Source organism: Gigantopelta aegis, chromosome 8 (genome assembly GCF_016097555.1).
Source record: "Gigantopelta aegis isolate Gae_Host chromosome 8, Gae_host_genome, whole genome shotgun sequence".
NCBI classification, from domain to species: Eukaryota; Metazoa; Mollusca; class Gastropoda; order Neomphalida; family Peltospiridae; genus Gigantopelta; species Gigantopelta aegis.
The window spans coordinates 62,928,544-62,952,774 of record NC_054706.1 but is presented as its reverse complement, the minus strand read 5'-3'; the positions used below and the strand labels follow the sequence as shown (position 1 = coordinate 62,952,774).

General features: G+C 36.7%; 2 protein-coding genes across 3 annotated transcripts in view; one reads left to right on the top strand and one right to left on the bottom strand.

Annotated features, from left to right (window-relative positions):
• Positions 1 to 4,939, bottom strand: part of LOC121379984 (tetratricopeptide repeat protein 23-like) — a 35,413-nt gene extending 30,474 nt beyond the window's left edge. Inside the window, exons 1-2 of the mRNA XM_041508692.1 lie at positions 4,873 to 4,939; positions 1,992 to 2,187 (exon numbers count right to left, since the gene is read on the bottom strand). Coding sequence (XP_041364626.1) covers positions 1,992 to 2,176 — 185 coding nt within the window. The 5' untranslated portion in view covers positions 2,177 to 2,187; positions 4,873 to 4,939. The remainder of the gene's footprint in view (positions 1 to 1,991; positions 2,188 to 4,872) is intronic.
• A 219-nt stretch (positions 4,940 to 5,158) lies between these two features.
• On the top strand, positions 5,159 to 20,048 carry LOC121379092 (WD repeat-containing protein 61-like). Of its 2 annotated transcripts, XM_041507558.1 has the most exons (11): positions 5,159 to 5,209; positions 9,811 to 9,838; positions 10,918 to 11,023; positions 12,010 to 12,095; positions 13,021 to 13,107; positions 14,203 to 14,351; positions 15,369 to 15,462; positions 16,736 to 16,829; positions 17,801 to 17,893; positions 18,734 to 18,812; positions 19,864 to 20,048. In XM_041507558.1, exons 1-11 carry the CDS (start codon positions 5,201 to 5,203, stop codon positions 19,951 to 19,953), a joined length of 915 nt encoding a protein of 304 aa, XP_041363492.1. In that variant the 5' UTR covers positions 5,159 to 5,200; the 3' UTR covers positions 19,954 to 20,048. The 2 variants fall into 2 exon arrangements, with proteins under 2 accessions (XP_041363492.1, XP_041363493.1); XM_041507559.1 differs by lacking the exons at positions 5,159 to 5,209; positions 9,811 to 9,838; positions 10,918 to 11,023 and adding an exon at positions 11,069 to 11,193.
• The last annotated feature ends 4,183 nt before the right edge of the window (positions 20,049 to 24,231 follow it).

The window sequence follows — 24,231 nt, the reverse complement described above, 5'->3', positions numbered from 1 at the left end:
CTCAGGCTAAAATACTGAAAATAAGCTTTTAACTTCTACATTCTGTTTTTATTTTTGCTTTATTTTTTGCATTGTGTCCAAGTTATATGCGGATCACGTGTTATTTAAATCGATTTTTTACTATAAGGCATAAGGATATTGACTGGCTATGTGTAACAACAAATCTTTGTATACGAGAAAATTGCTTTCTCCCAGTATAATATAAAAATATTGTCATATTTTGTAACTAGCAAATATAAAAAATTGTGCATGTTCCGCATATAACGGTGTCTTTTTTTTATCATCTTTCCCAGTATTATCTTCCTAATAAAGTTATCTGAAATAGCAACTATGAATAAAGAGCTTTTGATTTAAAATGTTCTTTGTGTCATTATGTTTGTTTGCGCCTTTACCAACTTGTTAATATACAGATTAAGGACACCATGTTATATGCATAACTTTCTCAGTTCAGTGTATTTCACATCCTCTCAAAGTCAAAATACACATCTCCAAGGTCTACTTTATAAAAATGTATGTAGTATATTCATAACTCTTACAATTAATACAATAAATATCTTGATTAAATTTTTTTTTTTTTTGACCTTCATGTAACACTTTTGGTACCCATGATCAGAGCTGTGCACATATGCATGTAACACAATCAAGGGGATACAACTCTAGAATGACTGTTTGACCATATTTATTAACAAAAGCAGTCACTAGTTACATGTACAGTGTATATGTTGCTACATGTATGTATTGTGCCATTTTCCCACCTATTGCAAGATGAAATATATTCATTAACAAACAAAATCATGTGTTACTGTGTGTTTATAGTAAATTATAGAGCCGAGTTCTTATATTTAGTCATATACAGGTAAATGTATATCACTATAGCATGGCAAATGTGGTCTTATTTAATGTAACATTCAAAGTTAGGTATAGTTTGAATGTTGTCACAGCGAGATATTTGGTACACTAGTACCTGAAAAGCATACACTAGCATTAGCACCATTTCCTCCCCCAGCGTATGGTAGCCTAAATACACATTGTACTCATGAAAATGTTGATAAACTTTGAAAAGGCCTCTTAAACAAGATACCTGAAACTGGCAGGCCTCTTGTGAATTTTAAATTTGCATCATAAACCATTTATCTATTTTTGGTGTGTCACATGTCATGACCATGCAAAGGATGTCCAAAATTTATGTGTGAACAAAAACTGAGTTATGCACATTTTTATTTGAACATACAAAACCATTGATCATTCTTGCAATTTTCCGAGGCCTCAATGCACAGCTACAAGTAGCTCGATCTGCCACTTGCCAAATTCACCAAGTGAGAATTTTAAACACAACTGGCAAATTTTATTTTAATTATGCGAAAAAAATTCATGTTATGATTTATATTTTGTTGGAAAATAATGGTGGATTTCTGCACTTTTTGAAATAATATGGAGACATGTTTTGCATACCCAGAGCTACGTACATGTAGCCTTAGCTGGAATTCTCAGTCACACACAACATTGACAGGGCTTCTAGATTATGGTAGCCCCACTCCCATGGCTAGTGATATTTAATGTTGGGCTAGTAAATAACTACTATTGCCATGCCCGACGGCTAGTGCATTTTTGGGTTCAAATGTTGCAGTTAAGTCTATTTTCTAAATATGAATATCCTGCCCACACCTCAACCCTCCCCCCCCCCCCCACACACACACACACAATGTTAGTGTTTTTAATCTCTATCTCCATCTTTTGGTAACATATTTGATTATTACTATTATTTAGTAAAACTGTATTAAATTTAAGTAAATTAGGGCTAGTGAATTTTTAATCGTGGCCAATAAATTTTTTAAATAACTGATCCCATGGCTGGTGGATTTTATAAAAATCGTGGCCAGTAAATTTTTTAAATAACTGATCCCATGGCTGGTGGATTTTATAAAAATTCTAGAAGCCCTGATTGAACATATTTGATCTGTGTAATCTGTGTGCAATAACAACTGACTCACTCTGTAAGTTCATCGGAATAATCGCCGCGATCAGAGTAAACCGGCGACCTCCTAGATCGAGATGACGGCCTGCGATGAGCGGGCGATCTGGAGCGGTGAGATGATCTGTGCTGGTTAGTGGAGATCTCAACAACAGGGACCACAGGAACAATATCATCCAGTGGTACTTCTTCTATATCAGACATTATACTGAGCTCTGTAATTTAAAGATCATATAATTCAGCTGTATAAATTATCATTTATATACAGTATGTATATATATATATATATATATATATATATATATATATATATATATATATATATATATATATATATATATATATATATATACTGAACCGCAAAAGAAACGCGACACATGTGTGGCTGAGAAAATATGTTTCAATTTATTAATATCAAAGATAAATTTTGAAAAATCTGATAAAGTCAATTTATTGGATGCACTTTGACCACAGTCTCTGGGTCGTTTGCCTGTGTTCAGGTAGTGGGGGGATCCAGCACATCGAGATTGTAGGGCGTGACATGTTCAATACCGTGTATGTCCTCCCTGGGTGTTCAAAACGGCCATACACCGTCGGTACATGGAGTGCACGAGGCGGTTCACAAAAGCCATTGGCACCTGTGCCCACACCCTCAGGAAAGCTGCCTCCAGTTGCACACGAGTTGTCGGCCGTGGGACCACCTGGTTAAGCCGTCTCTGGATTTCATCCCACAGGTGTTCAATCGGGTTCAAATCAGGGCTGAGAGCCGGCCACGGCATGGTTCTGATGTTGTGCTGACGCAGGAAGTCCATGGTGATCCTGGCCGTGTGGGGGCGAGCATTATCCTGCTGGAACACGTGGTTATGGTGACGCGTGAAGAAGGGCACTATGTGAGGTGTTAGAATCTGGTCAACGTAGCGCTGCGCTGTGATGCCATTCCCTCTGCCTGCACCAACATTTTGGAACAAATGGGGCCCAATTCTCTGATTCAGGCCTATAGCACCCCAAACCATGATGCTTTGGCCACCCCACGGGTCTCTCTCCAGGACACATGCATCTCTGTAGCGTTCACCCCTCCTACGCCACACCCTCACTCTGCCATCCGAGTTGGAAATGCAGTACCGGCTCTCGTCAGAGAAGACTATCAACCTCCATTGTTGATGCCGCCAATGTTGGTGCTGTGTAGCCCACTGTAGTCGTGTCTGACGGTGGCGGGCGGTGAGGACAGGTCCTCGAGCGGGACGTCGGCAAAACAGGTTGTTGGCGGCCAGTCGACGTCGTACCATGTCGTCACTGATGGGTCGCTGTCCAGTGCCAATGGTCGCGCGAGCTGTCATGCTGGCCGTTCTGAAGCGATCATGGAGGTGTTGCCGGTTGATGTAGCGGTCCTGCCTGGGCGTGGTCACCCGGGGGCGCCCGCTGCGGTGACTGTCTGCAGTGCTGTTGGTGTTGATGTACCGCAGCTGTAGACGATGGATGGTGCTGACATGGACATTGTAAGCGTTAGCAACAACCAGGGCACGCTACCTGGCTTGCAATCGGCCGATAGCTCGTTCTCTCTGCGCTGCTGACAATCGGGTCATACCTGATACGTGCAAATTACGAATGCCAGGAACGCGGTTCAAGTTGGTTTTTATACCCATAACCTCCACGAGATGCACGTGCATTTCGGTTTTCATGACAATTGTTTGCGACTGCCACCCACGGCCTTCGAGACAGGTGCGTTTTGGCGTGTCGTTTCATGGAAAGTTGAAAGGGTACCTGCAATTTGGGTCTCAGTCATAAACCAGCATGTCTTGTAATATTGACAGTTACATCCCAGAAATAAATTGTTATAATTTACCATATAGAAATGACATTTAAAAATCTCGCGTTTCTTTTGCGGTTCAGTATATATATACACAGTCAGACCTCGTTACAATGACCACATTTGTCCCTGGGTAATTTTTCTTGGGATGGTCCACACAAGCTACTCTCGGCTTACTAATGTCTAAAACTATACATACATGTAGCTCCTTATCTTTATCTTTTGGCTGACTGTTCAAAATTGTGCCTAAATTCCTTCATCAAAAGTGCACACCCGGGGCCATCCTCTTTGGCTTAATCATTCCAAATTCCACAGCACCATACCACCTTCCGCCTGTTACCGGCTATGGTCAGACTGCTGGTGCTCCCTTGCACCTGCTAGTGCAGGTGGTCCCCCCTCCAACGCAACCCTTTCCTGTCCTGGATGGAGGAGCCGGCCGAGGCCGGCACCTGTGTCCAGGACAGGCGTGTGCTACAACAGCTTGTTCTGAATGTGCACGTTAAACCTGACCTGACCATGGTCCACACTTAGCACTTCTAATGGTATAATGAAAACGTATACACGGTTGCATATTGTTTTTAAAAAGTGGGAAAATTCCAAATGCCCCGAATCAATTGAGGCCGTGATTCAAGAGAATTTGTGTACATGCATACAGCTTGAGCCATAAAACTGGACCACTGGGTCTGCCGCAATGACATGTGGGTCGGGATATAGCCCAGTGATAAACTTCATAAAGTGCATGCCTGATGCATGGTCAATCTAGGATCGATCGCCATCGGTAGGCCCCATTAGGCTATTTTTCTGTCCTTGCTACTAATGGAACAATGTTGCAGGTTTCCTCTCTATGACTGTGTAAAAATGACCACATGTTTAACATCCAATAGCCGATGATTAATAAATCAATGTGCTCTAGTGGTGTCGTTAAACAAAACAAACGATGCCAAGTCCAAGAATCTTAGAATGGCACGATGGTTATTTACAAAACAAAAGATAAAACATAATTTATACTAAAGTCAAATACATTGAATAACACGGTAAAACACTCTAAATACTATTTCTATAAACAAATCGTAAACACAATGAAGCAAATAACCTCAAATTCAGTAAATCAAACGGTGAATGGATTTGTTGTTATCAACCTACGCCATGACAGATGCCTGTCCGAAAAATGGTATTTATTTAATATTTCGAATAAGGATTGGTGAATAATATAGAAGTAACACTAAACTCACAAATTCATTTATATTCGTACAGAAACACATTTAATAGGGTTGTTTATTTTAGAATATTATACACGACACATTTAGCTGTTTAATATATATATATTTTGTTTAATTCTATGTCTTCCGTTAATTTGTGAATTTATATAAATTCTCTTGCATGTTGCTTTGTGGACAACAACCGTTTGCGCTTGTACAAAAATGAGCTCGGTAATACCATGTGCGATAGCTTATTTTGGTTTATGAGCTGTATTTGTAGATGCAATATGTATAATTTTAAAAAGGACATGCATATTGCATTTAAATGTAGAGAATAATGCCAAACTAGCTTAAAATTACTTGAATTTGTTGTGTTACCGTGTTTCCTTTTTGTCGAATGTTGGTCAACTCGCCGCTATGATTGGTTATCTTGTCCCAATCACACTTCACTGTCCATTACTGTGATGATAGCATTCTACTACATAATTTGATGTGTCATGTTAGTTGTTTATTTTACCTTGGAACTCGACATTTTACCATGAAACGCCAGTACCATTTATATACATTGGTCTCTGACGGTCAGTGTTGTTAACTGTGCAAATGATAACGGCAAATGTCTGTCTAGCTCTTTTACAGACAGAGTACTTGGACTAGGTTGATCCTAATATTGAATAACTGCAGGAAGTACTTAGTAGGGGGCACTGAATCCTCCAACACTTAAAGTAATACATCTTGCATAGATCAGCTAGAGGGGTGGGACATACCTCTTCAGGCTCATGCATGATGGATCTAGGATCAATTCCCGTAGGTGGGACCATTGGGCTATTTCTCTTGCCAGCCAGTGCTCCACAACTAGTGTAACAAAGGCAGCGGTATATACTATCCTGTCTGTGGGATGGTGCATATATATCTATATATATATATATATATATATATATATATACTCTTCAAAAGAAGAAACGCAAAACCACATTGTCGTAACATTTGGAGAATTGATTTAATTATTGAATGGTGAGTCCGATAATTACCAAATGTTGCAGGATTGTTCACAATTCACTCTAGTCCATTGTGAGTAAGTGATAGGACACACCACCAAGGTCAAGGTCATCTGGAGTCAATACCGGGTGTGGCCTCCGCGTGTGTTGACAACTGCCTGGCACCGCCTGCCCATTGAAGCAACCAGAGTACGGATGACGTCCCGGGGGATGGTGGCCCACTCGGCCTGCAAGGCTGCTGCCAGCTCGGGCAGGGTCTGGGGCTGTGGTTGTCGCTGTCGGAGGCGTCGGTCCAACTCGTCCCATAGATTCTCATTTGGGTTCAAATCCGGTGATATCGATGGCCAAGGAAGGACATTAATGTTGTTGTTCTGTAGGAAAGCCGTTGTGAGACGTGCTGTGTGAGGCCTGGCGTTGTCATGTTGGAACACTGCGTTGGCGTTGGCCATAACTGGAACGATGTGTGGCCGGAGGATCTGGTCAGTGTAGCCCTGTGCATTCAGGTTGCCCTGCACGTGGACCAGGTCAGTTCTGCCAGTGTGTGAGATGGCTGCCCACACCATGACACTACCCCCGCCGAATCTGGCCACTTCCTGCACGCAGTTTGCCGCATAACGTTCACCACGACGCCTATACACGCGACATCTTCCATCATGACGTCGGAGCAGAAATCGGGACTCGTCACTGAACCACACCTGTCTCCATCGCAGTTGAGGCCATTGTCGATGAATCTGGCACCACTGCAGTCGGAGTCGACGGTGTTGTGGTGTTAAGATGACACCTCGAACTGGACGTCTGGCACGAATTCCTACCTCACGTAGGCGGTTCCGTACGGTCTGGTCGGATATCCTGCGCAAACCTGGTATTGCTGCGGCTGTGGAGGTGGCAGTAGTCAATCGTTCCCGAAGGTGGCGTACCCGGATGTAGCGGTCCTGCCCGGGGGTAGTGACCCGTGGTCGACCGGATCTAGGGAGGTCACGTGTTGATCCATGTTGCTGGTAACGGTCCCACAGTCTGGAGATGGTGCTTGGGGACACATGGAATGCCCTGGCAACGGCCGTTCTGGATTCGCCTGCGTCTAGTCGGCCGATGGCATTGTTTCTCTGCGGTTCACTGAGACGTGGCATGTCCTGGATTGTCAACTGTCGGCCAGATACAGAGGCCAGGCAAGCGAACACCCTGCACTTTTATACTGTCGGTGTTCATGTTGCACGTGCAGACAACGCACGTGCAGTGGTGACATGGTTTGCACGTGGCTGCGTTTTTGCGAATATTCACATTTTGGAACTTTATTGTACAGTAGCTGCGTTTTATCGAATGTAACCGTGGGAATGTGTTTGGGACATGCAATGACCTTATATTCACAAAGCATGAACCGGTAGGAAACATAAAATAGGAGTTATAACCCATTTGTACCCTTTTGCGTTTCTTTTTTTGAAGAGTATATAAAAGATGAAGTAGGCGATCTCGCCACGCCGTAAATTCCACATACTGCTGAGCGAAATCGCCGTACTGTATATATCTAACTAAAGAGGAATTTTATTATTTAAAATGTTTATATTACTAACATTAATTACCTTATAAACTCATTGTGTGGATGTTTATATATATATATTTTTTTCTTTCTGTTTACTCCGCCATTGTTGGTCGAGATTGCCGACACGTTTTCCTTCCGTGTTCCATCGTTTGCATTTAAATCTTATCATTTATGGCATGAAATGATACGAACAATGTTCAAATCAAATGTGATGTGTCCTTTTTTTCTGTCTTTGCCTGTTAAAGTGTTAGCTAGTGTTTGTATTCTGCAGATCGAAGCTGGGCGAAATCGCTGTATATCGCCGTAAGGCCCCTGCTGGTTGAAGCTGGGCGAAATCGCCATAGTTTTGTCCGGACTTAGGCTACTTTGGGGTGTATGTACATAGAGTATGTAAATTGAAGGGACTGTCGCTATTTCTGCTTAATAAATGTTCTAAACAATTAAGCTTGACGTAGGGAACTATGATGTAGGCCTATGTGATATGTTTATTAATAATAATATTAATTTGTTACATTAATATGTTCTCAAACAATAAGTAAGTGTACAATGAAATGGTACACAAAACGTCGGCGATCTCGCCCAACCTTGCTGATATGAAGTAAACCGAACAAAAGCAATGACAGAAAAAACAAAAGCTTGGGAATAAAGAACAGTATCAAACCCAAAACATTAATTAAATATTATTATAATAACCAATTTATTGTAATAAACAGTGACATTCCCGTCTGCATATATGTATATAGAGTACGGCGATTTCGCCCAGCAGTATATGGAATTTACAGCGAGATCGACTGGTGGCGAAATCGCCGGACTCCTAAAAGATCACTTGCTACTAATTGAAAAGAGTAGCCCATGAAGTGGCGACAGCGTGTTTCCTCTCAATATCTGTGTGGTCCTTGACCATATGTTCGACACCATATTTAACGGTAAATAAAATGTGTTGAGTGCGTCATTAAATAAAACATTTCCTTCCTTGCATCTATCAATTCCAATTAATTTAAACTTTGCATACATATACATGTAGTTACTACATGTAATAACGATAGATTTTGGCGAGTTGACCAATCATTGGGGCGAGTTGATACAAATTTTGGGTGAGTTAATTAAACAGCATGGGGTTAGTTGACCTACTGCCTTAAATTTGTTGATTTGTAATTAAAATTGGATTATAGCTTTGGTAGGCCTCTCACTCTAGCTAGGCCAAGTACTTTGCTGTTTAAGAGCTACATGTTGATACATGGACATTTGGACAGTTGTCAATATTCTATGCTATCGTTGAGATATATAAATTACTGTAGGTCAGGAGCATCATTTCTAACATTGATAAAATTCCTCAATGATGTTAAACTATATATATATATATATATATATATATATATATATATATGTGTACCTGGTGTATATTATCTGCTAACTAGTATTTAACATTTGTGCGTATGAAATATGTCTACGTGCATACAGAACAATATTCTTTAACCTTTCAGTTATGTTGATTTGAGTCGATTTAAAAAAAGCTCTGCTATATGCAGGCTAAAAATTTCCGTCAGTGCGCTGTTTCACTCATGGTAATGTTTTTAAAATAATATTATTATTGTGGGCTACAAATCCTTAAATTTGAGTCCTTCCTACAAATTCTTAAATTTGAGTCCTGCCTACAGATACACAATGTACAGTGTATGGTATCCGACTGTTCAGTTACCTACTGTTATATTTGCATAGGTAATCAGTGATGTGTGCTTAGAATTATTCTGTACTACATTGATATTCCAGATTGTAATTTCTAAAATTAATTTGCAATTTTTAAGATATCATACATGTGTATTTTTTAAATGTCTGAGATCAGTCTCGAAAATATTATTTTGAAATGGTTTGCAGCTCTAAATTTTAAAACTTATTGGTTAACCTTGTAACATATTTGGGCTTCACATGAATTTATTGAACTTTGATTTGTGTATCTGACATGGAGACAAAACAACAGTGTAATGTAAAATATTTAGAAAATAACTTGATTTCTGCAATTTTTAACGTTTAATAGACAATTTTGCAAAATGTTTTGCTCACCCAGAGGTAGGGTGTATTGTGCCCTTGTGTGTGTTTGTGCGTGTGTATGTGTGTGTGTGAATACATCTATGTATGATGTACATGTATACCTACATAATTTGTTATACATGTAGATCTATGAATGCAGGTGAATGAGGTGTATAAAAATCGTGTGTTATTTATCATAAAACAAAATCTAGCTGCTGCTTTAAAAATGCATTTTAATTTATTAAATTATTTATATTATTTTGTATTTTCAGTATTCCATTGTCTTTAAGCAAGAGCAAGGTAATTTTTCTTATGTACTGGCCATTACCATTGTTTGTAAACACTATATTGCACATACTAAACATTACCATTGTTTGTAAACACTATATTGCACATACTAAACATGTGAAGTTTACGTTCATGATTGTATAATTTTATTTAAATTACATTTTATCAGTTTTTGAATGGTCTATCCTGAGTATGATGCCAGTGTACATAACATAACAACTAACAGTAACAATTACATATTATAAGACCCCATCATATGTGGTCATGTGGGAGATATATATAAAAAAGTACACACGAGGTGGTAGAAATTTCGACCTGGGATGAAGCTTGCCGAGTCCCATGGTCAAAATTTTAACCACCGAGGGTCATTAGCTTTCCGGGTGTTATTTTCATTTGATCCCGGAAAAAGAATATAATTAACCAATCACAATACAGAACACTCGCCATCAGTTTACAAATTACCAATGACATCATGTTAAATGAGTGCATGTGATATCCCATGTAGGATAGAAATTTCTTACATCGCTTTCTTTCATGGAATAGCTCTGTTCCATATATCTGAGGAAGAGAGAATAAATACATATTCCAGGGCTCAATCTTAACGATGACATTGACGGCACTTGCCAACATCACCAACGGCACTTGTGCCATTGGAATTGGATAAAATGCTGTCAGTAAAGATCAATGACAGCAAAATGTTCACACCTGGTGTACATTATCTGCCAGTATTTAACATCTGGACGTGTGTTATTCTCAATCATAAATACAAATGTGTTCAGCATGTAGTTAAAGAAAGCATCTCTCCCTGCCTTCTAAGAAGTCCTTTCTAAGTTTTCTGACTATATACATGTACACATGAAGTTTTAGACCCACTTTTAAAAATAAGTTGTTTATGTTAACTTAAAGGCAATTTTAGAGCCACTCATAATAAATTGTGTTTGGTAAGACCTTCCATTTTCACTCGACAAACATGTACCTTTATCTTTTTTAATCTTTGTATGTACATGCAACTATGTATCTTCGTGTGTACTTTATTGTACATAAAAAGGCTGGTTATTATGTGTGTACATTTAATAAATTTACGTTGGTAGCTCATGATGACAGCATCTGGAGTTGTGCCTGGGCACGGAATGAGAAAGAAGGCACAGATAACATCATCACAGGCTCTCTAGATGATACTGTCAAAGTATGGAAGTGGTAAGTGCTTATGTTGTTTTGTTATACTTTGTTATACATACATCATCGCAGGCTCTCTAGATGATACTGTCAAAGTATGGAAGTGGTAAGTGCTTATGTTGTTTTGTTATACTTTGTTATACATACATCATCACAGGCTCTCTAGATGATACTGTCAAAGTATGGAAGTGGTAAGTGCTTATGTTGTTTTGTTATACTTTGTTATACATACATCATCGCAGGCTCTCTAGATGATACTGTCAAAGTATGGAAGTGGTAAGTGCTTATGTTGTTTTGTTATACTTTGTTATACATACATCATCGCAGGCTCTCTAGATGATACTGTCAAAGTATGGAAGTGGTAAGTGCTTATGTTGTTTTGTTATACTTTGTTATACATACATCATCGCAGGCTCTCTAGATGATACTGTCAAAGTATGGAAGTGGTAAGTGCTTATGTTGTTTTGTTATACTTTGTTATACATACATCATCGCAGGCTCTCTAGATGATACTGTCAAAGTATGGAAGTGGTAAGTGCTTATGTTGTTTTGTTATACTTTGTTATACATACATCATCGCAGGCTCTCTAGATGATACTGTCAAAGTATGGAAGTGGTAAGTGCTTATGTTGTTTTGTTATACTTTGTTATACATACATGTACATGTCACATAATGTTAATAATTTATATACATATTATATACTTATCGTGATTTTAAAACATGTACCTGTTTTTATCTTAGGGGGTGAAATTTGATTGATAACAAAATATTTGAATGCTGTTCTTTGTGTTAAATGTACTTGTATATATGTATTGTGACCACATCACTACATGTAAATCTACAATAAAACAGTAACTTGAGCATCAGTGTTGCGATGCATAATAGACATTTATATGTTTTTTGTTTTTTTTACTGTAACTGTTACATGCATTTTTGAAGATACCTTACTGTGGAAATTATTATACATGTATTGGTATTGATTTGTGTTGGGTTCCTTTTTTTGCAGGACAGATGACAAATTAGAATTGAGGCATGTGCTGGAAGGACATCAGTTGGGCGTTTTGTCAGTTGACATAAACCCAGAGGGAACCTGTATTCTTTAATTTGCTATCATATGTTCTGGTTATATACATTTATATAACATGTTGTTGTTGCTAAAACTATATACTACCGGTAGTGACCATGTGTAATTAGGTCATTCCGCAGTCTAATGAGTCATGCTAGTTGATGCACACTCAAAAGCATCATGATGTGTTTGTAGGGTTCTTACGCATCCTGGAATGTCCTTGGATTTTATAATTTTAATATCCAGGCCTCGAATGTCCTCGAAAAAGCAAAACATTTTATTGTGACCTGGAAATTTAGGCAAAACATTTGGTGGTTTATTTGGTTCGCATCTTTACTTTTGCTTTTCTCATAACCTGTCTAAATTCAGACAACAATTTATTATAAAAACATTCATTGATTGAACATTTTATGTCCTGGAAAAAAGAAATGTCCTTGAATTTTATGTTTTTTCAAATGAGTTTATATTTTGCATCTAGTAAATGATGTTATATGATACAGTGAGAATTTTCTCCATCAGGTATTTGTATTTGTTGGGTTTCGGACTGAGACGTTGATAGCACCAACCTTAAGGATCTTTGTTTATTAATGATGCATTAATGTGTTCTTGACATTCTTGTGATTTAGAAGTTAAAGACCTTGCTCATGCTCCCCATCACTCCTCTGATACTAGTTCAAAGACAGTAATTTTTAGTTCCCCTTAGCATGTGAATTTATATGGTATCAATATAATATCTTTAAACAAAATTGATGGGTGCAATTAATTGCTCCCCTAACTTACATGTACAGTGTAGTTATGCTAAGATAAGGGAGCACTTAATTGTACCCATCAATTTTTTTTTCATGACAAGGTGAAGGTCTTAAGATAACACATTTTGGTACACTATTGGGATTATTAATATAAACTGGTAGTAAACTTCTAGTGATGACAAATGCTCCTTAACACACTCAGTGGCGGTTTCTGCAAGTTTAGACGGACACATCAAAGTTTGGGATCTGGAATCAGGAAAACTGGCTAAAAGTATTGATGCAGGCCCAGGTATGTTTTACAGATGGATATATAAATTTATACTTTCAATCTCACAGGTGTATAATTATATATATATAATTTACACACATATATAATATTTACTAATGTTTTGTGGTTGGCTTGTACTTATACTGGTCAGTATTGTGATGTCAGCTAGGCAATAGTAGTGGTTACTTTATTGTTGATCACCTGGAACCAGTTTCTATGATGTTTGTTAAAATTCTACATAGTAGAACAAAATTATTAATTTGTTTTGCCATCATATTACCTTTTTAAAAACCAAACAATGTACATGTACTTGCATTTTGGTGAACAGTGGCGTAGTATATTCAGTTGAACAAAATCCAACCAAAGGCTAATAAAATATCTTACATGTAATTCTTAAATTATCTTTTTGAAAAATTTATTATTTAGTGTACATGTGTATATTTCCTGATTCAATGTTTAATTCAGAATCTATATTTGACACACAACAGCTGAAACCCTGCTTAGGTATTTGAATTTTACCAACAATTATTTGGTTCTATATACATATACATGTAGTACACTTGATATTGAATATGATTTACATTACACATAATTATCATTTAATGGGACAGATCCTAGTTTTTAAACACTACAGCATATTTTTCACTATTTTAGCCATTTATGATCACTGAAATCAAACATTACTTACATTTTATTCTTTAGATTATCCTTTTCCATAGAACCAAAGTGTTTCTGGTCATCCTATTGTTTTTAATACCACAAAATTCATTTTTTCATATTTTTAAAAATGTATGTGCATCTGAGAAGTAGTAGTTATTGATTCGAGTTCTGGTCTTATTTTTTAAAGGATATTTCCTGGTTTTAACATCACAAACTCTTCTTTCACTCTGTTGTAACTTTATCTAAATGTGTTACATTTTTGTAGATGAACTAAACTTAGTGTCCATTTTTATGAGTTAAAACTAGGGACTGTGTCTTTAAGAGACGGTTATCTGTGTACTTGTATATGTACATACATGTACATAGATGGACAGCAATGACTTCAGTAGACCAATATTTAGACCAATATTAACTGGCTGATATATTTATATGTTTTATTTTGATTTTCTTTCTCAGTTGATGCTTGGACAATAGGAATATCACCAGACTCCAGGTTCCTGGCTGCAGGAAGTCACACGGGCAAAATCAACTTGTTTGGAATTGACTCGGGAAGAAAGGAAACCTCGCTAGATACTCGCTGTAAATTCACGCTGAGTGTTGCTTATGTAAGTGTGTCTGTGTGAGGTTCTTCCACATCCAGAGTACCAGTTTAATACTTTGAGGAAGGTGACCGGCCCCGGTGGTATCGTGGTTAAGCAGTGGCATAGCGTAGGTGGGGCCACAGGGGCGGTTGCCCCAGGCACAAAATTCTGGACTGGTGGAAGGGACTCTGGGGAGTGTTAACGGTCCTCTGGTTAGGGGGTGCAATACTTGCCTTGCCCCGTGCGCTGGCAACCCATGCTATGCCACTGTGGTTAAGCCATCGGAAATAAGGCTGGTAGGTACAGGGTTCACAGCCCGGTACCGGCTCCCACCCAGAGCAAGTTTTAATAACTCAGTGGGTAGGTGTAAGACCACTACACCCACTTCTCTCTCACTTACTACTAACCACTAACAACTAACCCACTGTCCTGGACACACAGCCCAGATAGCTGAGGTGTGTGTCCAGGACAGTGTGCTTGAACCTTAATTGGATATAAGCACAAAAATAAATTGAAATGAAATTAAACTGAGGAAGGTGTTGTAGTATTTATATTTATGGGTCAAAGTTTGTATGATATATTGCATATAGTATTTTTTATATACTTTAACATTGTTGTCTATGCAGAGATGTGATTTTTTAAAAATTTGACCGATTTCAGAGTTTTTGTGTGTTGAATAATGTTTACCAAATATTGAAAAATGACATTTATTTATGTATAATATACTGTATAGAGCTTTCAGCTTTTCAAAAATCATTTAAACTTTTATTTTTTAATGGGTATGACATTTGTGTTATGGGATTCTATTTGGTACAGAGTATACCAACCTGCAGGCATTAAAGCTAATGCATTTGTTTAATCTTTGGTTAAAGTATTTGGTGGTCAGAAATTCAAATGAGGAGTTTGATGGTGGTTTTAAAATAATCTTTTGTTCCAATTTGTCTTGTATGACACTTTTATCGTGCCTGTTTATCTTAGGATATGAACATATATTAGTTTGCCTTGATAAGACCATATCGAAGTATTTCTTTTTTATTTCAGAGTCCAGATGGTCGGTTTATAGCGTCCGGAGCTTTAGATGGTATTGTGAATATCTTTGACATCACAACAGGGAAACTCATACACACATTAGAAGGTTGGCTTTAACATTGGATATTTTTGTGTTGAACCCCAAAACCACCTTAACATACATGTAGAACCTTAAAGGGACAGTCCTGATGATGTAACATACAATTTAAATACATCTTCATATTTAAAATATCAGTGTCTGTATTTACAAGGTGTTTGTTGTTGTCCTAATGCTTGTAGTAGCCCAAACCAGATTTTACCTCTCAATAATTTTGTACATACGAAAAAATATATATCACAAATTAAAGTAACAAAACTGAGTGCTACAAACATTAGTATGCGACCACAAACACATTTGATTTACAGACTCTGGTATTCTAAACAAGAACATGTATTTAGTATGAAATAGTAGTCAACAAGGCTCTGTTATGGCAAACATCTTACAATGGCTGCAAACTCAGAACAGTCCCTTTAACATAAGTTGGGGTGGGATCTACAGGTAAGTCAGTTGGTAGAACATTAGTCTGAGGGGCTTGGGTCATAGGATCAAAACTGCTCGGTGGACCCATTCTCTGATTGGATTTGTTTTCTATCTCAGCCAGTGACTGTGAGTCAGAATTACCAAATGTTTAACATCCAGTGGCTGATGACTAATAAATGAATGTGCTCTCGTGTTGTAAACAAAACAACTTTTAGCTTTTCAATGGACCTTTTCTTTTTATCGATATGCCACTGGCATGCATTGATAGTACTAAACACTATAAAATTAGCAATTGCATTTGCATTGCACACATAAAATAGTTATTAATTTGCTTGTATGGGGCATGTTATCAATCACTCCTCTTATAAAATGGCAGGGCTTTATACTACAAAAATGGCTAAATCATAATCATTTTATGTGGTCTTAATTATATAAAAAAAAAACCCAAAACATTTCTTGTTTGTTGTGACTCCATGTAAGCTCTCAACCAGTCTAAGCCAAGCTACATGTACATGTACATAACAGGGCCCATGCTTTTAAAACCTGAGTCAAAACTCCAATCTTTAATAGTGTCACATTAATGCACTTTGTGTGGTGTTGCCATGATGTTAAAGTCTCAGACTCTTATTAGATTTTTGAGTCAACTCTAAAGGTGTTATAAGTTTAGTGTTAGGGCCCGTGCTTATAAAACGGTTAAGAGTCCCGACTCAGTCTCAAATCATGTCACATGCATACAGTTTGTATGGCGTTGCCATGACTTTCACCTCTCAGACTCGAGTCTGGACTCGAAATTTTATATGCACCATGCCAGATCCATTCAGCAATTGACTTTTAATATGTTTTGTTTTCTTCTACACAGGTCATGCTATGCCCATCAGGTCTTTATGCTTCTCTCCAGACTCTCAGCTCCTTGTTACAGTATCCGACGACAGTCACATAAAATTATATGATGTGTAAGTGATGATTACATTGTAATTTTTGTTTCTCATGTTAACTGAATCATTGAATACGTTTTCAGCAAGTCATCATTCTTCAAAACATACATATTGACCTTTAAATCAACACTGTTCAAAACATACATATTGACCTTTAAAAACCCCAGTGAAATAATCTTTCTTTTCCATTCATTAACCTGACTTCCGAGGGGCAGAATTTAGCTCACTTGGTTAAATACTCACCTGAGGTTCTTGGGTTGTTGGATCAAGGATCAAACCTCCTTAGCAAACCCCTTTGTTTTTTTCAGCCATTCCATGATTGGTATATCAAAAGCTGTGGTACAGTGTATGTGCTGTCTTGTATGTGGGAAAGTGCATATAAATCACCCTTTGTTGCTAATTGAAAAATGTATGGATTTCCTCTGAATTTTTAAATGATTGACTTTCAGTAGCCAATGATTAATTAATCATTGTGCTCTAGTGGTGTCATAAACAAAACAGACTTTGTCCCTCCCCACCTCCCATCCCTCAAATTAGTCCACAGTGAACAATTATTTTGTCCTCGGATGTCTTTAAACATTAATTGATTCCACATTATAGCCATTTAATTGTATGTTGAGAGGGAGTACCAGGGAGCAGGAAGGAATACATTTCTCAGATTAAATAGTCATGGAAAGAAAAAACTAAAATATTCAGTAATGTTAGCTAAACATTTGATGTGAAAGCAGCCACGAGTTTACAGTCGATTTACAAAAAACAACTGCTTATCAATTTTGTAGTGTATTGTATCAAAAGCTAATCTACTTTTAAGCATATGAAATGAATAATGTCTAAAGAATCTAATTTCTTTTATAATGCTAAAAGTTTATGTCAGTTTTAAGAAAAGAACTGTCATTGTATGAATTTTTAATGTGCTATACTAAAAGCAACTTTCTGTTTTTTTAATATGTTTAAACTTAACTCTCCTTTACACTATAATTTTATTTCAGCCAACATGCCAACCCTGCTGGAACATTATCTGGTCATGGGGACTGGGTACTGAGTGTCGACTTCTGTCCAGACAACACACACTTTGTGACAGGGTAAGCTCAATTCGACATGGATGTCCAGATTATCATTATAGGGAGTGACTTATAGAGGAATTTTTGAAAGGGGTCGATTTTCATAATGACCTAATACATTTTATGGCTCATAATAATTTTTTGAAGGCAAAGAACTGCAAAAAAGAACAATAATTGCCAAACAGGGGTTTATACATCTCCCCCCTCCCAAACCATCCTTGGTGACATGCCAAGGTGAGATGTACATTTTCTCTGTGGTAGAGAGTTACGATGGGTATTAGAACCTCTTGCCAAAATGACCAAATGTTTGACATCCATAGCCGATGATTAATAAATCAAAGTGTTCTGGTGGTGTTGTTAAACAAAAGAAACTTTTAACTTTTTAGGAGCTATTGCCCTCGTTTTTTTTTGTTATCGGAGCCAGTGCACCATGACCAATACCGTAAAAGCTGTGTCATGTACTGTCCTGTGTATGGACAAGTGCTTATAAAAGATACATTGCTACGTTTTGGTAGAATTAGCCTTTGTGGTCACAATGGGCTTACTCTCGGCCAAATAACAAAATAACCATGTTGCACCAAATAGCTCTAGTTTACAATGTGTTGAGGTACATGTTAAACACAAATTTCCTTTTCTATTACAATACATAAAGCTATCTGTTTTTCATTTATTTCTTAATAAAACAAGGTTTACTAGTTCCAGTTCATCCTTAATGGCTCCAAGTTAGGTACATTTATTGGTTAATTTGATACAACTTGACAGTTCATTAGTAAATACGGTACACATAATATGCATTACTTATGCCATACATATATGTTCCACTATACAAATATAATATATCTGAATCCTGTCATCCTGCAGGTCATCTGACAAGACGGTGAAGGTTTGGAATGCTGGAACACGTCAGTGTGTCCACACGTTTCACGAGCACTCTGACCAGGTACAGTAGTTTATCTTCATTCATCATGCACTTTTTTAAAACTATGTGTCGTATAGAGAAATTATAAATTCAAATACTGTGAAAGCCCTTTAAACCAAACACCCAAGGGACCAAGTAAAAGCCACGTTTTAAGAGGTACATGTACAATGTAGTCAGGTTATGAGGGAATTCATATTTTCGAGGGTCCAGTTTGAAGGGTTTTATTATACAGTGAAACTCCTCTAAACCCGACACCCTTGGAACCAAGTAAAGCATCTGGTTTTAATATTTATCTGGTTTAGAGAGCTTCTCTTCTGTACAGATATTTAAAAAGGGACCATGAAAAACGTCTGGTTTTAAGGGAATTCCAGTTTACAGAGGGTCCGGTTTTGAGAGGTTTCACTGTATAGTGTTTTGTACCCAAGGTGGTCCTTATTTTTAATGTAGGAAACTGCATATTCAAAGTAGGCTGTAAAACGGCATTCTCATTATGCGATTTGTCACACCGACTTGTTTCATGTGAAATAGGACATGTTCTAATCGGTAAGACTTGAGCACAATTTAGGTGTTTGCACAGTAAGATTTGATCAAATGCAACAAGTCAGTGCGACTAATCACCGCTTAAGTCAATCACCATCATCAAAAAAATTATTAATCTGTAATGTAATCTGTAAAATGTAGTCATCATTCAAATTAAAACAGCCTTTGAAATTTGCTGGCAGCCATGTTTGTTTGACAAACCTGCTGTACCTAATATATTTGAAAGACAGTTTATTCTAATTGTTGACACCTGTGATGTTTTTCTTGGTTTCCTGATAAGATGCTGGTGTGGTCAATGATTCTCCACCAGGGCTAGTTCGGTCACATGCCAAGTTTGACAATTGCCAGTTTTTAAAACAATTGATAATTTCACGTAATAATTGGTATTGTGTTAGAAAATAGAAAAGTTTTAAAAAAAATTGAAGTTTAATAAATAATTTGGCAAATGTTTCTGCACATCCCAAGCTAGCCCACTCGACCATCCTTAATTTGACTTTTATATTCTGTTGAGTGTTATTTCATTTGCTTTCAGGTCTGGAATACCAAGTACAACTCACAAGGAACAAAGATTGTTTCCGTGTCCGACGATCGCGCCATTCATATATACGACTGTCCAACATGATCAGTAAAAACTGTTTTCATTTCACACATGTGACATTTTAAGAGACGACTTTGAAAATGTTCAGTGCTATTTATAGTAAACAAGTACAACACTGAGAAATGAAAATTATTAATGTTTTGGAAAGTGTTCTGTAATTGTCAGTGGCTAAGGAAATAATGGGGCTAAAACCCCAACCATTTGACATGTTCACTAAAGACCTGCTCCAATACAAATAGTTATGGTTTAAAGAGGTGTATTCATTATAAAAAATTTACAAATAACATATGCCAGACCTGTCAACCTTTAGTCAAGAGAAAGCAGGAGATGTGTGTTGAAAAAGCAGGAGATTTTGTCAAAAAGCAGGAGATTTTTTAAATTCACACAATTTAACCCAAAATCGCAAGATTTAAGAAAAACATTATTACAATAAGTTATATGAATATTTTATAATGTCATATATACTTCTTAACCTTAGATCTGGCATTAAAAAAAAATAAAAAAAAATTGTTTTTTTTTGTTTTTTTGTTTTTTTAAAGTTTAAATATTATTATGATTTAATACATATTTTAAAAAAATAAAATATTTTATCCAAAAATTTTAAGAACATGAACAAGAAATAAAAAAATTAATTAGTACATTTACGGTATTACACTTACAGCCTTACAGGTTGCGTTACATTATCATTTGTGGTTAGTGTACCTAAGTACCAAAGACAAATTTATATAAATCTTATAAATTAATATTCAGTTTTTACTATAATGAGGAACGGTGGCGTGGTACTTATTAAAAATCATTATAATGATGCAATAAACATTGTATTTTCATTAATCATAAGTAAAACCTCATTACGGACATCGTGTGAAATATATCGGAATTATACCCATTTCCGTGAGTAACTTTATGTCAATGTCAAACACAACATTTTTTAATTGTACAAAAATAATTTCTTGAAGTGTACCCTTATAACCAACATTTTACCGCACAAACATACAAAATTAACTGACACAAGTATGTTTATACAGCTAATTGGTCTTTTCGTTGTCTTGCTGTGACATGTGATTTTAACATGCATCGTGTGTATCCTGTCAACTCGGGAGTCTGGCAGTTCAAATTTGTCATAGTTGCATTATGTAATCCAGTGGGAAGACATTTTACTATTCAGAGGTGTTATTAGAACTAAATTGGATAGTTTTTTTTTTTTTTTTTATGGCAACACTGAATGTCAACACACAGCCTGTTGAATTAGCGGCAACACGCTTCGTAGCCATTACGATGACAACAAACATTATAATAACACGTCATTTTATAAACTCCATGTGCTTTTTTAACAATATAAATAGGCTATCCCACAATTCTCACTTCAGCAAAGGTTAAACAGTCGGGACAATTCGGCCTGTTACATTCTCGGAAACCGAAAGTAGTCGACATTTTCCGAATGAGAAAAAAAGGCAGAGTTACTTCCCTTCTGTTATTTTGACAAAAGAGGATCTATTTTTTTTTATGCTTACAAAAATGTCATTTAAAAGGAGAAACTGTCTCCCGCACAGGTGAAAGGAGATTTGATCAAATACCGGGAGACTACCGCGGAATCCGGGAGGGTTGACAGGTCTGATATGCTGATAATAAAATGGTGTCAGCACATTCAGTAATTCTAGTAGATACAGAAAGAAAGTATTAATAATCTTGAAAAGAAAAGAATGGATATCATTTGTTATACAGTTGAAATTTGTCTACTGTTATGAATATTGTATATATATTTGTTTTAATGAAATAAAAATGAATTTGTGGTCCTAGTTAAAATATAAGAATATTTTGCAAGTCAGATTGCAGAGATTTGGCAGGTGCTTCCATCTTATGATCTGTGAAATTTTCCAAGATAGATTAACCTTTCATTTGGTTTATGTTGAGGGAGGATAGAGATTTTGATTTAAACTTAAACTGACTTATAGATAGATTTAAACTGAATTTTAAGGGTCCCGAAAGCTCACCTATTATAGTAGTTGTTAAGGACAAATAAAAGAAGAACAACAGGTGATTTATAATCACTTTATTAGTACTGGAACACTGAATATAAAGGCATTGCACATAAAGTTTTATTTTTGGAATCTGCTTGTTCTGAAATGTATTCCAACATCCAGTGTACAGAGGTATATATAAAAAAAAAAAAATTATGTTGTAAAAGCACACCTAACTTGGATGTGTGAAAATGGCAAATAATGGCATTCAAGAACTATGACAACTTCCTCAGACCTGACTTCTTAAAGATAGCATACCTACACATCACCATTTATCAGGCACGTGATTGAAACATTTCTAAAAAAGCTGAAAATGATACATGCGTGCCGAATGCACATAATTGAGTGCAGAATGCAAGGAAAATGAATGAAAGAATTTTTTTTCAAAAAGCGGAATTCTGCCAATTAGCAGAAGAATCACATGCCTGATTTACAAACTACTTTGTTGTGAACCACATCGTTAGAAATAATGGACGACACTAAATATCTGTCAAATGTGGTATAATAAACAAGGTTTATATGCATGTCTTTAAAATCTCTGTATGGTAATATCTATGGTTTGGTCAAATTCTTCAAGTGCTTTCATAGTCATTGAAATCCATTACTTGCTATGGTTTATACATTTATGCACATCATAATAATGTTGATAATGAATAATGAAATGTGAACATAAAAGTATGGAAAAAATATGAAATATGATACACAATTTTGAATCTCAGATTAAAAGTTTGTTTTGTTTAGCAACACCACTAGAGCACACTGATTAATAATTATTGACTGTTAGATGTCAAACTTGATAAATTTTAATACTGGTGGCCTTTATTAAAAATGATTTAAAGTTTGGACGGAGAATATTACATTTTTTTGACAAACGTTGAAAACCCCTGAAATGATGTACAGTTGATTAAAAAAATTGGAATTTCAGTAAAATCCTGCATGTCTGTGATAATTTTTTACACAATGTCATAGTGCTAAAGGAGGAGTGGGATTTACCTCAGTTGGTCGAGCACTAATCTGAGGTGCTTACGTCACAAGATCGAACCACCTCAGTGGATCCCTTCAGCTGATTGGGTTTTTTCTTGTTCCAACCAGTGCACCACAACTGGTCGAAGGCTGTGGTATGTGCTTTCCTGTCTGTGGGAAAGTGCATATACATGTAAAAGATCCCTTGCTGCATTTGGAAAATGTAGTGGGTTTCCTCTGTTGACTATGAGTCAGAATTATCAAATGCTTGACATCCAATAGCCAATGATTACTTAATCAATGTGCTCTAGTGGTGTCGTTAAACAAAAATAGCCTTAGCTGCAATCCAAAAACATTTTCTATTAGCAGTAAGTGAGCTTTTATATGCACTTTCCCACAGACAGGACATTACATACCACTGCCTTTGATATACCAGTCATTGGGCACTGGTTGGGACAGGGGAAAAACCCAATCAAAGAATGAGTCCAAGGAGGTAGTTTGATCCTATAACCCACACACCTTAGGGCAAGCACTCTGTCCACCAAGCTAGATGCAGTCACTTGAATGGCAGAATGACATCTAAACTAGAGTTCATGAGTCTATAGGGTGTATACTACCAAATCAAATCCCATAGATGACAATAGTAACATGTGTCTAAAACTCCTACCTGCAGCATATCAATTGACATAAATGCCATGGATATAAATACTACCACCCCTCGCCCTGAAGTTGAATCAGAAAAAATTGGGGGTCAAGCTGCTCATTTCTAAGACAATGGGTAGCATCTACATGTATGACTACCCTAGTTTCGCAAAGAATTCTAGTAATTTCTTTACAGGTACCCCATACATGTTTCAAGCACAAGGCTACTTGACACAGTGGTACTTGATGAAATAAAATTGCATAAATGTTTTGCCCAAATGAAACTAATTTTTTTTACAACCAACACTCACATTTATCACTGATCACAGGACTTGGGGTGTTCACTTAAAGTTGGATGCACCTCAGTTTGACCCAGCTGGAAGTTATTTGGTTTAGTACTACCGTACCTATAGCGATAACACATAAATCAGATTTACAGGGGACAATATTTCAAAATCTTAGGTAACCCAAAGTCAGTTCACGTGAGTTTTACTTGGTTAACTGATTATTCAGTTACGCAAATATATTTCTAGTAACCAATGAGTTGGACTACATATATCTAATCCTAAAACCTAGGGTTTTATGCTTCATTGGTGGTTCAAATGTATTTAAAAAAAAAACAAAAAAACCTGATTTTCAGTTTAACTTCTGATAAGGTACCTTTAATTTGAGAAATTAA

Bases quoted from the DNA above. Each gene is read 5' to 3' on its own strand.
- LOC121379092 (XM_041507558.1), top strand. The intron at 12,096-13,020 runs GTATTCTTTAAT...TAACACACTCAG, and splicing joins CATAAACCCAGAGGGAACCT to TGGCGGTTTCTGCAAGTTTA. The intron at 15,463-16,735 runs GTTGGCTTTAAC...TCTTCTACACAG, and splicing joins ACTCATACACACATTAGAAG to GTCATGCTATGCCCATCAGG.